General features: G+C 47.1%; 1 protein-coding gene across 3 annotated transcripts in view; it reads right to left on the reverse strand.

Moving 5' to 3' along the window:
- Positions 1-14816, reverse strand: part of CLIP2 (CAP-Gly domain containing linker protein 2) — a 51002-nt gene that overhangs the window by 23216 nt on the left and 12970 nt on the right. For all 3 annotated transcript variants that reach the window (XM_063146708.1, XM_063146707.1, XM_063146709.1), the window contains exons 3-7: positions 9834-9958; positions 5876-6089; positions 4520-4717; positions 2946-3049; positions 1159-1219 (exon numbers count right to left, since the gene is read on the reverse strand). In XM_063146708.1, coding sequence (XP_063002778.1) covers positions 1159-1219; positions 2946-3049; positions 4520-4717; positions 5876-6089; positions 9834-9958 — 702 coding nt within the window. The remainder of the gene's footprint in view (positions 1-1158; positions 1220-2945; positions 3050-4519; positions 4718-5875; positions 6090-9833; positions 9959-14816) is intronic.

A 14816-nucleotide genomic window follows, 5' to 3' on the forward strand; every position in this document is an offset into this window, starting at 1 on the left:
GGCCGTAGCTAGACCTAAGGTTTATCCCAGGATCATCCCGGGTCCGTCCCTGCCTGAGCGCTGGATGTCCTGTGTAGCACTTAGATGAACAGGTTTGACCCCAGGACAATCCTGGGATAAACCTTAGGTCTAGCTACGGCCTTAGGCTGCAATCCTATGCAGACATACATGGGAGCAAGTCCCATTGAGCTCAGCGGGGTTTAGTTCTGAGTAGGATTTGCACTGTTAATCTCAATCAGCCTTCCCCGACGTGGTGCCATCGATGTGTTTTGGACTACAACTCCCATCATCCCTGGCCAAAGTGCCTGAAGGGCACCGTGCTTCGGAAAACCACATTTTGAAAGTCTTTGTAGGACGCTCACTGTACATCTATATATTGTCGTTTTAAGCCTCTGTTTATGAAGAGGCAAAAACCGCCCAGAGAGCTTTGGCTATGGGGCAGTATATAAATGTAATAAATAATAAAAGTAATGCTAAAAGTAATGATAACACAATTACTCCTAACCAGCGCTCAAAACAAGCGTCGCTGAAGTGAAAGAATCGAAATAAAAATGGGAGGAAAAACACCCATGACTTTTGGGAATTTTTTTTTTAAAAAAACGGAACTGTAAGCAATTTACTTAGTGAAGAATAAATTCCACAGAGATGAAACGAAAAAACAGAATCACCCCGTTATTGTCCATAAACCCAGACCAGTCATGTCGGCCACGGCATATCCCACAACGCTCCTTTGTCAACAGCCATTCTGAAAAATACACAACGCCCCACGCTGCATTTTATCAATAAAAACAGCCAATCAATGCTCTGTTTTTTAAAGTATATTAACAGATCTAGACTAGGGCCTCATCGACACCACGCAGGTTATTGCACTATGAAATCAGTATATAAAAGGCAGGAGCCGCACCAAGCGGGATATAGCGGTATGAAAGAGGTATATGGTGTATGTATCAATGGGTCCCAACAGTTGTCAGTGCACTTCAATATCACTATAAAGCAGCAGTGTGGCTCCTGCCTTTCATATACTGCTTTCATAGTGGAATATCCTGCTTGGTGTAGATGAACCCTAGAAGGCAGCCAAGGTACCAGAGGAGAAGGGAACACCCAACATCAACACCAATTCAGGCCGTACATTTTTAAAAGATGGACACGGCGGATTACCTCCAAATCTCCCTTCGTAATGGATTCTTCCTCCACGCGGAACTGCAGATCCTCTACCTTCCTGAGAAGGGACAAAAGGCGGGGAAATTGCGTTTATCAGCGTGATTAAATCAACTCTGATTCTTTGAAGTTAGCGACGTCAACATGAGATCTTCTGCCACTGGATGGTGCATTTTCACCAGGTATGTTTTACATTCACGTTATAAAGGGAGGCAGGAACGCGCTACACGAAGGCTAACAAATTGAAGCGTAATCCAGACAAAACAGATGCACTCTTGATCAAGATGGAGACAGGCTTCAGAATACAGATTCAACCTGTTTTGGATGGGGGTGCAGCCCCCTAGAAAAATTAAGCTTTGCGGTTTGGGGGTGCTCTTGGATTCGGCCTTGGACTTATATTGACTACCCATACACTGCGCTCAACATCCAAGGTCCTCCTCCGAGCGCCTACTCCGAGGGAAGCTCAGAGGATGGCAACAAGGGAGAGGGCCTTTTCAGTGGTGCCCCCCCCAATTCTGGAATGATCTTCCCGACAAGGATCACCTGGCACCAACATTGTTATCTTTTCCGCACCAGGTCAAGACTTTTCTCTTCTCCCAGGCATTAAACAGCATGTGCTGAGTTTTTAAACTGTCCCGAGTATAGTTGTTTTAAATGGATATTGTTGTTTTTATACTTTTGGTGGTTTAAAATTTTGTGTATCTGTTTTTAATGTTCACAGTTTTTAACTTTTGTAAACCGCCCAGAGAGCTTCGGCTATGGGGCGGTATATAAATGTAATAAATAAATACATATATATATAAATAGCAGAGGTGGCTGTAAGTGCCTTCACTCAGTTTCGGCTGGCGTGCCCGTTGCACCCCTTCCTGAGGAAGTGAGGCGTGGCTACAGTTAAACCTGCCCTAGCCCCATCAGGACAGGGTTACCGTTAACACGATATACATGGGGCTATCTTCGAAGACTCTTCAAAAGCTGCAATTGGTCCAAAACGCAGCAGCAAGGATGTTTGCCCAACTTTGAATATTCCGGAAACATTGCGCCCTGAAATGTTATACTAGCGACGCTGCTGAAACAGGAGTTGGGCTGAAACGTATCCGGCCTGTTATATTTCTCTTTCGTAGTTGCCACAAGCAAATTTACAAACATTGCTAAGAAATATTTTTGTAAGCCGCCGTGAGAGCCTTTTTTGGCTGAACGGCGGGATAAAAATGCTTAAATAAATAAATAAATATAACGTTGGACTTCGGTGATCTTTCGGTGCTTCTATTTATCGCGTCTGGAGTGTATTTTGATCTAGATCTAACTGTCGCTTGCCATGTGCTACCAACTTGGGGGATAGATGACAGCGTGTACTTTGGGGGGCTGAACAGGACAAGCACAACCACGTCTCCCTGGTTCTCTTGAAAGTCTCTACATTCTCAGTTTCTATGACAACAAGAGGCCTGAAGCCAAATATATGGACGGTAATTCCAGTTTCGTGTGCGATTCCTCCTCCTCGCAGGTGCAGTTTCCGCCAAGGTGCGCCCACTGGCTTTCACCCAATTCCCCCTCCTTCCTCTATTTCAATCTTCCCCTTGCTCGGGTAGCCAAGCCCAGTTACAAAATCCTATCACTAGCCTGAAGATTCATCACTGCCGCCACCACACACAAAAAAACCTGGCGCATTACAATGTAAACACATCGAACCACACTGCTTGCGCATTGGAGTGTGCATGAGCAGATTGGGGGGAGGGGAATATTTTGCCCAGACCTGCTTTACTCCCAACCAAATCCCCGATAACATGTACCTTTTCTCCTCTTCCAACTGGTTCAGCAACTCTATTTTCTCCTTCTGTGCCCCATCTATCAAGGTCCGTGCTCTCTGCAAGTTTCCTTCTGCTTCGGTGACATACTAGGAAGAGAAAAAGGGCGTAATTTACTCACAATGCACTGGTACTGAATAGATTGAATATGCACATCATCATAATCATCACTGACCACTTGCTTTTTCCTCTTCCTTCCTCATCCCTTTTTCCTTTTGTGTCGTGTCTTTTTATAATGCACAAAAGGGGTGGGGAATCTCAGTCCCATGGGTCAAATCTGGCCCTCCAGTATTCCCCAAATGGCCCCGCCTCATCCTTTGGCCCAACCGTCCATTTCGCCCAAACACGGATTGCTTGGGGTTTTCCTGGCTTTTGCAGTCCCCCACACACCCTGCATTCTAAAAGGTTGGAATTCGTAGCTGGTAACCTTTACAGAAGTCGCAATTTTCACAAATCCGCGGCCGTAAACAGCACAATTTGTGCAAAAGGCTTGGTTCCTGTCAGTAAGAGCTTTAAGCTAAAATGTGCTGCTATTTTGGGTGGTATTTCAGCTCCGCCCCTTTTGGCCTTCGGTTCCATCCACCAGTGGAATGCAGCCCCAAAACTGATTTCGTCACTTAAGTTGAAAGAGGGTCCTAGCCCCTGTTTTTACATAGAATCATAGAATAGCACAGTTGGAAGGGGCCTACAAGGCCATCGAGTCCAACCCCCTGCTCAATGCAGGAATCCACCCTAAAGCATCCCTGACAGGTGGTTGTCCAGCTGCCTCTTGAAGGCCTCTAGTGTGGGAGAGCCCACAACCTCCCTAGGTCACTGGTTCCACTGTCGTACTGCTCTAACAGTCAGGAAGTTTTTCCTGATGTCCAACTGGAATCTGGCTTCCTTTAACTTGAGCCCGTTATTCCGTGTCCTGCACTCTGGGAGGATCGAGAAGAGATCCTGGCCCTCCTCTGTGTGACAACCTTTTAAGTATTTGAAGAGTGCTCTCATGCCTCCCCTCAATCTTCTCTTCTCCAGGCTAAACATGCCCAGTTCTTTCAGTCTCTCTTCATAGGGCTTTGTTTCCAGACCCCTGATCATCCTGGTTGCCCTCCTCTGAACACGCTCCAGCTTGTCTGCGTCCTTCTTGAAGTGTGGAGCCCAGAACTGGACGCAATACTCTAGATGAGGCCTAACCAGGGCCGAATAGAAAGGAACCAGGACCTCACGCGATTCGGAAGCTATACTTCCATTAATGCAGCCCCAAATAGCATTTGCCTTTCTTGCAGCCTTGTCGCACTGTTGGCTCATATTCAGCTCATATTCTTGTGGCAGTGAGTTCCATAGTTTAACTCTGCGCTGTGTGAAGTAGTCCTTCCTTTTATTTGTCCTGGATCTCCCACCCATCAGTTTCATAGGATGACCCTGTTGGGTTCTAATATTTTGAGAGAGGGAGAAAAATGTCTCCCCGTCCACATTCTTCATACCATGTAAAATACATAAATAAATGAATTTATTAATTCCTTGCTCCCAGCCAGGCTGTTGTTCCTGGCCCGGCGGCCCACACAGGCCGGCCTTACCTGCTCGTGCTGGCCTTTCAGGATGGCAATCTCTTTCTCCACCTCGCAGATGCGGCTGGTCGCCTTGGCCACTTCCGCTCGCTCCAGGTCGCGCTCCGCCAACAGCTGCTCTATGTGCTGCTGTTTCTCCTTCAGGGCCTCCTGCAGCGCGGTGGTGCCGGAGATCTTCCGGGCGTAGCGCGAAGAGGTCTCCGTCAGCTGCAGAGGGAGAGTTGGAAAGCCTTGACGGGAAAGTTGGCTGGGTCTGTTGTCCGTCCCCTCAACTTCGCAACAAACGGAACAGGCGAAGAAAATGTGGCTTTTTCTACCCGTTCGACGCCCCCTTCCCTCTTTCCCTTCCTTCAAATCCTTCCTCAAAACTCACGGTCTCTGTGTTGCGCCTTTATACAACAAGTGGAAATGCCTTAGATTTTCCAAGCTTGGGACCATAATACCTGACGGAACGCCTCTCCCGACATGAACCTACCCATACACTGCGCTCAACATCTAAGGTCCTCCTCCAAGGGAAGCTTGGAGGATGGCAACAAGGAAGAGGGCCTTTTCGGTGGTGGCCCCCCAATTCTGGAATGATCTCCCCGACGAGGCTCACCTGGCGCCAACATTGTTATCTTTTCGGCGCCAGGTCAAGACTTTTCTCTTCTCCCAGGCATTTAACAGCATTTAACAACACATGCCAAGTTTGTTGGTTCATTTAATGGACCCCAGAACTGTTGTTGTTTAAAATGGATACTGTTTATTTATTTATTTATTTATTACATTTTTATACCGCCCAATAGCCGAAGCTCTCTGGACGGTTCACAAAAATTAAAACCCTGATAAAACAACCGACAGGTTAAAAGCACAAATACAAAATACAGTATAAAAACCACAATCAGGATAAAACCTCCCATATGTACCTGCCTGGACCTTAAGATCATCTACAGGGGCCCTTCCCCGTGAGCCCCTGCCAAAGGAAGTGAGGCAGGTGGCTACCAGGAGCAGGGCCTTCTCCGCTGTGGCACCCCGGTTGTGGAAAGAGCTCCCCAGAGAGGTCCGCCTGGCGCCTACACTGTACTCCTTTCGCCGCCAGCTGAAGACCTTTTTATTCTCTATTTTAACACTTAATTTTAATTTTACTGTTCTAACTCTGTATTTTAATCTTATATCAATTTCTGCTGCGTGGTTTTATCCTGGTTGTGCTTTTTATACTGCATTTTGTAATTGTGCTTTTAACCTGTCGGTTGTTTTATGATGGTTTTAATTTTTGTGAACCGCCCAGAGAGCTTCGGCTATGGGGCGGTATAAAAATGTAATAAATAAATAAATAAATAAATAAATAAAATAAAACCTGGTTGACCAAAGGAAGCTGTTCCGTACCAGTCCACTCCGGCTGGGTCTCCCCCCGACAGAGGAAGCGACAGAACTGACGGAGCTGATGGATGAGCTGCTTGGGCTATGGGTCAAGGCTGACACCCCCATGGCCATCCTCTTACTCTTCTTGGCTTTGGCCGGGCTGGTGGATGGGAAGCCAATCCGGATTACCTTGTGGATAGGAGCAAAGAGACCAAACTTGGGCGGGCACTGGAAATATCTGGAACAGAAAACACAGATGGACAGAGATGATATTTTGGCTTCTCTCTGTACAAAACGCTTTCAGCGCCGCACTCCCTTCTCTGATCATCGCTGGAGGCCGTGCTGTGCGTCCTCCACACCATCTGAAAGGCCTTCTCAGTGGAAGCACCTAAAAAGTGAAATTTCCTTCTTAAGAGATCGTTGCCTGGCTCCATCGTTGCTTAGCTTTAGAAAATAGTTGCAACGGGGCTTCCACAAGGGACTGAATCAGTGGGTTGTGCCCCAACGGTTAGACCTGTCTCTCTCCCACTATATTACTCTTAATGGTACCCCAAAACCAAAAGCCACCTCTGAAGCAAAAAACAAGGGCAATCGAATCAGTGTAGTGCAGCGTTGGACGTAAGAGAAGAAAGGTCTAGGTTCAAATCCCCCACTCAGAGCCATAATGCGGGGTGTGTGTGGGTGTGTAAGTTCCTCCCCCGAGTGCCTACTCCGAGGGAGGCTCGGAGGATGGCAACCAGGGAGAGGGCCTTTTCAGTGGTGGCCCCCCAATTATGGAATGATCTCCCCGACGAGGCTCACCTGGCACCAACATTGTTATCTTTTCGGTGCCGGGTCAAAATTTTTCTCTTCTCCCAGGCATTTAACAGCATTTAACTACATATGCTAAGTTTGTTTTTTAACAAGGTGTTTTAAGTAATCAATAAGAATCAGAATCAGAACTAGAAGACACAGCGTCAGACACCAGCCAGCCTGTACCAGTGGGGGAGGTAGCTCTCACGGGCGATTCCCCAGCTGGGAGTCAGTCCTCTCCACAGCTTATCTCCTCAAGGCCAAATCCTACACACTCAGTGGGAAGTGAGGTTTCTTCCAGAAGAGAGCGTCCCGACAAGCTAGCTGATGCTAGGGTCCACCGGAAGCTCAAACGCACGGAGCGGAAGGAAGGCGTGAGAAAGTCGGTTCGATTGAGCCAGAACCTGCCTCCGTACCAGGCACTCTGAAGTTACAAGCGTTTGGGAAGGGGCTTCCTATTCTTCTTGAACAGACAACTGTCTTGCTTAGTTTGCATAGTTTTGCCTAGGGGGACGTTTCCAAGAGGCTAGACTCCATTCAGGTAGAAGAGACATTTATTGCTTAATAAAAGCTTTGTGGATTACTTAGCAGGCCTCGTCATTTGCCTCCCATCAAAAGTACGAGCGTTCTGAGAAACTCGGCACTTCAACTGGTGGGCAATTTAATTGACCTTGCGAAATCCTTTTCTAATAGAGAGCCCAGGATTCCTATTTAGTCCCTGACGCAGTGTTTGAGTTTCACTGAAGTTGTGCTGTGGAATGGCTGGCCGTTAGCCTAATAAAAACCAATTAAGTTCCAGTCTCTGTTACGTTGATTGTATAAGGGGAGGGCTCCTTTCCCTGACAGCCATCTTCAGGCAGCAAAAAATGTCTTGGTCCAGCCCTGGGGAACAGTCTAAATACCACCACCACCACCACCACCCCGTCTCTACTGGAGTCAGCACAAGACAAAACAGCTGCCACAGGCTACAAGAGAACTCCTTGTTCTTTTCTGCACTTTGTACTCCTAGCATAGCTGTTTGCACTTTGTACTGTTCATTCATGCCTCAATGCACGGGAAAGGTTTAGAATCATAGAACCATAGAATAGCAGAGTTGGAAGGGGCCTACAAGGCCATCGAGTCCAACCCCCTGCTCAATGCAGGAATCCACCCTAAAGCATCCCTGACAGAGGGCTGTCCAGCTGTCTCTTGAAGGCCTCTAGTGTGGGAGAGCCCACAACCTCCTTAGGTAACTGATTCCATTGTCGTACTACTCTAACAGTCAGGAAGTTTTTCCTGATGTCCAGCTGGAAATTGGCTTCCTTTAACTGGAGCCCATTATTCCGTGTCCTGCACTCTGGGAGGATGGAGAAGAGATCCTGGCCCTCCTCTGTGTGACAACCTTTTAAGTATTTGAAGAGTGCTATCATGTCTCCCCTCAATCTTCTCTTCTCCAGGCTAAACAGGCCCAGTTCTTTCAGTCTCTCTTCATAGGGCTTTATTTCCAGACCCCTGATCATCCTGGCTGCCCTCCTCTGAACCCGCTCCAGCTTGTCTGCGTCCTTCTTGAAGTGTGGAGCCCAGAACTGGACGCAATACTCTAGATGAGGCCTAACCAGGGCTGAATAGAGAGGAACCAGTACCTCACGCAATTTGGAAGCTATACTTCTATTAATGCAGCCCAAAATAGCATTTGCCTTTCTTGCAGCCATATCGCACTGTTGGCTCATATTCAGCTTGCAATCTACAACAATTCCAAGATCCTTCTCATTTGTAGTATTGCTGAGCCAAGTATCCCCCGTCTTGTAACTGTGCATTAGCGTACTTCGCTCTGGCTTACACACTACTGATAAATAATAATTGATATCGTGTTGCAATGGTTGATTTTGCCGATTTTTGTAATCAATTCAAAACGTTATAATGTTCGTATTCGTGAAATGAACTTGCGGTGATGTACTATCATAATTGAGGTACTGGAATGCTTTCTTGTTTTTGCGTTGTTAGCCGCTTGGGGCACTTTGTGTTTAAAAGCGGCATATAAATTAAATGATATCAACAAACAAGAGCATAATAAAAAAAAACCATTATTTTTAGCACAATATATACACTAATATCCCCACCTCATCAGCCAATGTACTAGATAATGAAAGCATTGAGACCAAAGAAATTGTATTTTATTATCCCCTTCTTTTCTAATGACTGGTGAGAGGGGGTGGAAATGGAACTTTTCCAAAAGGGAGGATAAAGGACAAAAGGCACGCCTCAGAAGAGTTAATAATTTGCCAGTAATATTGTGTCTGCTAGTTCCTGCAAAAGCAAGCTATAATTTTTATAAGCCTGCTGAATAGCTAGCCCAGATGTGAGCAGCTGTTCCAGAACACCAACTCAAACTTGTTCCAAAAAATGGCTGGCAGCTGTTCTGGGTTGTCTGCCTAAAGGGAGGCACAGCTCAAGAATAATATAGCAGGCCGAAGGGGCGTTCCATCCCGAGGAGAAAATGCAAGCAGCTGTTCAAGCCTGTCTTTCCCAAATAAACGTAATCTCCCCGCAAAATAAGCTGGCTGGCTGGGTGACAGATTTGCAGAGGTGTCAAGAAGGTCGGGTGACCCCTCAGGCTTCAATAAGCACACTTTTCCTGCCTTGGTAACTTCCTCAGTCTCTACACCAGTTCAAGAGCTGCTTGATAAACCTAATTCTCATCTGAGGTGGTCCACCTGTGTCCAGGCTATACTACTTCATAGCCAGGTAAGAACCTAAGAAGAGCCCTGATGCTGGATCAGACCAAGGGTCCATCTAGTCCAGCACTCTGGTCACACAGTGGCCCACTAGCCATCGGCCAGGGATGAACAAGCAGGACATGGTGCAACAGCACCTTCCCACCCATGTTCCCCAGCAACTGGTTCACACAGGCTTATTGCCTCGAATACTGGAGACAGCACAGATAGAGGCTCTCAAGAATCAGTGCTCCTCTGTAAAGGCACCATTTTCATTTCCCACAGCGCCCAAAATACACCATTGCTCTAGGACACAGAGGAAATTAAATATGACGGATGGCCACGAGGATCAGTCACCTAGGATGTGGGGTGGCAAAGAAGGTGTCAACACAGTTGGGGCCCACTGCGTTCTGGGGCCCAAACAGAAGCCCATGGATGCTGGGGCCGAGGCCTGCACCCACGCTCAGACAGACCATGGCAGTAACTTATTCCAATACCTTGTTCCAGCAACAGCTCCGTCATTCTTCCCCAAAGGTTCATCTAACTCCACACCGCACCATTCTCCTTTGGCAAAATCCGTCTCTCCCACGTAGCGCACGACGCCAGTTTTTGTTCCGCCAACCTGTTAAATCATTTGGGGAAAGCAAAAGGGGGGGAAAAACACATTTATTTATTTTAACAGAGCTTTTCTTGAAACAGAAGTCAGACAAGCACACAAAAAGAAAAATCAAGCTAGTTGTAAACAGGTACAACTGGTCAGAAGAGGAAAACGGGACAGCAGTTCATAACAGATCCTTGTCATGACACAGAGCTTTTGCACTAAAAACAAACGTGGAGTACTATTAATGCTAACAGTCGTCACTAGAGAAAAGAGACGTACAAATTTAAAGTTTATGGAATCTAGTTGTATTGATTTAAGAGCACATAACCTCAGCATCACAATGAATTCTTCATCAGGCAGAGGAGAAAAAGCGAGCTAACAATATTCAGAGGTAGAGAGAAAGCAGTTGCTCCAATATCTGGTTACCTCCGCCTTCCCTGACATGCTACACATTATTAGTCTCTGACCTCTTATCCATCTAACACAAGTGTGTAATTCTTCAATCTGCGTAGGTCCAGCACAGCGCTGGCACTTCCCAAAATGAATACCTGTCATGTCTAACTCTACTGCCCCTGTTTCAGGTAATCAATCAGAACCAGATTCAGAACGAGAAGACGCAGCGCCAGACACCAGCCAGCCTGTACCAGTGGGGGAGGATGCTCTCACGGGCGATTCCCCAGCTGGGAGTCAGCCCTCTCCAGAGCTTATCTCCTCAAGGCCAAATCCTGCACACTCGGTGGGAAGTGAGGTTTCTTTTGCAAGTGAGCGTCCCGACAAGCTAGCTGATTCTAGGGTCCACCGGAAGCCCAAACACACGGCGCGGAAGGAAGGTGTGAGAAAGTTGGTTCGATTGCACCAGAACCTGCCTCCGCACCAGGTGCTCTGACATTACGGGCGTTTGAGAAGTGGCTTCCTATTCTTCTTGAGCGGACAATTGTCTTGCTTAGCTTGCATAGTTTTGCCTAGGGGGACGTTTCCAAGAGGGTAGACTCTATTCAGGTAGAAGAGAAGTTTGTTGCCTAATAAAAGCTTTGTAGATTACTTAGCAGGCCTCGTCATTTGCCTCCCGGCGAAAGCAGGAGTTTTCTGAGAACCACGACAACACCTGTTCAGTGATACCTGAATGATACCTGTTCAGTGCAAGGACATCCATTCATATTTTAAAGCAGCTGCAGAAGGCAATATTTTCACCAGAAAGCAGCATATAAAAGGCAGGAGCCACACTACTGCTTTATAGCGGTATTGAAGTGCACTGACAAATGTTGGGGGCTATTGACACATACCATATACCACTTTCATAGTGTTATGAAAGGGGCATTCTAGAAGCATTCAAGAGGCAGCTGGACAACCATCTGTCAGGGATGCTTTAGGGTAGATTCCTGCATTGAGCAGGGGGTTGGACTTGATGGCCTTATAGGCCCCTTCCAACTCTGCTATTCTATGATTCTATGATATCCTGCTCGGTGTAGATGTGTCCTGGGCTCCAACAGTTGTCAGTGTGCTTCAGTACCACAATAAAGCAGTAGTGTAGATCCTACAGTGCACTTCAATACACTATAAAGTTGTAGTGTGGCTCCTGCCTTTTATGTAACGCTTTCATACTGGAATATCCTGCTTGGTGTAGATGTGTCATGGGCCCCAACAGTTGTCAGGGCACTTCCATACCGCTATAAAGCAGTCGTGTGGCTCCTGCCTTTTATATACCGCTTTCATACCACTTTCATAGTGGAATATCCTGCTTGGTGTAGACAAGTCTTCTGTCTGCTGGCTGACACTCAGAGAAGGTGTCGTTGTTTAAAGAGAGACAAGACACACAAGAAAAGGAAAGGAAAAACAAAAAGACCCAATCACAAAAACAAAAGAACGGCCGGTATGATGACACATGTCTTCAGAAGGTGCTTGTAGAAAAGAATCAAGGAATGAAATGTGTAGAATCATGTCCGGCGGTGGGAGGTAGAGCATTAAATGTGTGGTTCCTAAGCAGCAGTTTCTGCAGCTGAAACTCTCCCCACGGCCTGAGTTCGATCCCAGCGGAAGCTGGTTTCAGGCAGCCGGCTCGGGTCGACTCAGCCTTCCATCCTCCCAAGGTCGGTAAAATGAGTACCCAGTTAGCTGGGGGAAAGGTAATAACGGCTGGGGAAGGCAACGGCAAACCACCCCGCTATAAGGCCTGCCAAGAAAACGTCAGCGGAATCAGAATCAGTAATGACTCAGTGCTTGCACGAAAGGTTCCTTTCCTTTCCTTCCTTTGGAAAACATCTGTTTGAAGGGCCATAGCTAAGTGTTGGAGCAAGCGGTCTGAAAAAGCCTGGAAGGCTGAGATGCAATTGCACATCCACGTTCCTACAGTCACCAAACTGATTTTGAAAAAGCTGATCTAAGTGCACTTAAAATTACCGTTCTTTCACACACGCACGGCAACGTCCCGTGAAAATCCCGTCCGTCTCCCCGCCCTCTCTTTCCTGAAGGCAATCTCAAATAGATGTCTGTCTAAAGCAGGGTTCAGGCCATAAATTGGTATGACCCCATTAGAACCCGCCTGCCACAATATTCTAGTTACTGGATGCAAAGCACGGAAACATATGTACATAAATACCAGCTGACTAGCAAAGAGATTTATTCAGCTCTATTAATCTGCTAATGCTGCCCAAATAAATGCAGAGGGTTTTTTTTTTCTTGTTTGTTTTATATAAAAGTTTGCTGACAGGTTTGGTCAAGTAGAAAATTCGTTAAACGCAAGGGATTTGCTGACTGCAATGGGATGGGACCATTCCGCATTGACAGAAACGCTTTTGTTTGGTTTAATAGACGGAGGGACGTGTCCTCAGAAGGTTAAAAACGGCATTGATGGCTGGTGGCTACTAGCTGCAACGGAACACACACATTTCACTAAGGCTAGAAAGGAAAAGTTTGGAGGCTGCGATGCAGTCAAAGGAGGAGACAGATATCAGAGTTTTGCAGCTAGGTAGAATGAAAAGATGGTTGTTGTTTTTCCTGTGGGGGCTGGGGAAGCAAAGTTACTAATACATGCTGTTTGCTTTTGGCGGAACTGCTGTTCTTTTGATAGATTAGAACCAATTTCCCCCATGGTGTATACAAGATGACCAGATAGAGTGAGAATCAGTGCTGATCCATGAAAAGGAAAGGGAAGGAACCTCTCGTGCAAGCACCGAGTCATTACTGACTCTTGGAGGGACGCCAGCTTTTCGCTGACGTTTTCTTGGCAGGCCTTATAGCGGGGTGGTTTGCCGTTGCCTTCCCCGGCCGTTATTCCCTTTCCCCCAGCTAACTGGGTACTCATTTTACCGACCTCGGGAGGATGGAAGGCTGAGTCGACCTGAGCCAGCTGCTTGAAACCAGCTTCCGCTGGGATCGAACTCAGGCCGTGGGGAGAGTTTCAGCTGCAGAAACTGCTGCTTTTCCCTTAACATAAAACACCAGACATCAATAGATTCTCTGCACCTTCTCCCAAAGACTCCTTTTCCTAACAAGCTGTGAAGCTCAGATTTCTACCTCCTCTTTGGCTACTTTCCATCTGCCAAGTTGTCTGCTGTCAAATATGATTTTATAAACCTCTGTCAACTCTCCTCTTAAATCGCCTGCCCCTGCTACCACCCTGAACTTAAAAGGGTCCCAAATCCCTTAGCCTGGGTTCATAGAAGACGCTAACCCATCCGGTGTGGCTTGTTGAACAGTGTATTATCGTGCTGTCTGCATGCAGCACGTTTTCTGCAGGGGAGCTGGTTATCATAGAATCATAGAATAGCAGAGTTGGAAGGGGCCTACAAGGCCATCGAGTCCAACCCCCTGCTCAATGCAGGGATCCACCCTAAAGCATCCCTGACAGATGGTGGTCCAGCTGCCTCTTTAAGGCCTCTAGTGTGGGAGAGCCCACAACCTCCCTAGGTAACTGATTCCATTGTCGTACTGCTCTAACAGTCAGGAAGTTTTTCCTGATGTCCAGCTGGAATCTGGCTTCCTTTAACTTGAGCCCGTTATTCCGTGTCCTGCACTCTGGGAGGATCGAGGAGAGATCCTGGCCCTCCTCTGTGGGACAACCTTTTAAGTATTTGAAGAGTGCTCTCGTGCCTCCCCTCTATCTTCTCTTCTCCAGGCTAAACATGCCCAGTTCTTTCAGTCTCTCTTCATAGGGCTTTGTTTCCAGACCCCTGATCCTCCTGGTTGCCCTCCTCTGAACCCGCTCCAGCTTGTCTGCGTCCTTCTTGAATTGTGGAGCCCAGAACTGGACGCAATACTCTAGATGAGGCCTAACCAGGGCCGAATAGAGAGGAACCAGTACCTCACGTGATTTGGAAGCTATACTTCTATGAATGCAGCCCAAAATAGCATTTGCCTTTCTTGCAGCCATATCACACCATTTAAATATCTTCCTCAAACTCCAAAGCAGAGGTCAATTTTCATAAAAGTCCCAAACGCAGCTGAGGGAGGGGTGTGGGAGAGAGAGATTTCTGAATGTGCCACTTGAACATCAACATGAAAATAATCCCTTTGGGAGCCAGAGGCAGAGCAAAAACCTAAAATTATTGTGTCTCGTAATTGTGAGGCAGTCACTGCTCCGAGAGCGTCCCACACGCTCCTCCTTGCCACGGCCCACTTCTGCAGCGCAGAAGCTTGAGAACACAGCCACGTTTGCACACAAAACAGAAGTTGATTGTAATGGTGAGTCAACCCTGGGGCCTATTTTCTACGAGCCTCAGCCCTTGAGAGCCCGTCAGAAGTGCTCCTCTGAGCATGCACAGAGTGCTTTGACGACAGACTACGCCTGCCTCTCTTTATCAGGGTCAGACTCTGTTTCTCGTTCCAATCGGTGGAAAAGACTCGCCCTGTTTTGCTTTGGGGCAAAAGCGAACACGGTGCT

This window comes from Elgaria multicarinata, chromosome 22, assembly GCF_023053635.1.
Source record: "Elgaria multicarinata webbii isolate HBS135686 ecotype San Diego chromosome 22, rElgMul1.1.pri, whole genome shotgun sequence".
NCBI classification, from domain to species: domain Eukaryota; kingdom Metazoa; phylum Chordata; class Lepidosauria; order Squamata; family Anguidae; genus Elgaria; species Elgaria multicarinata.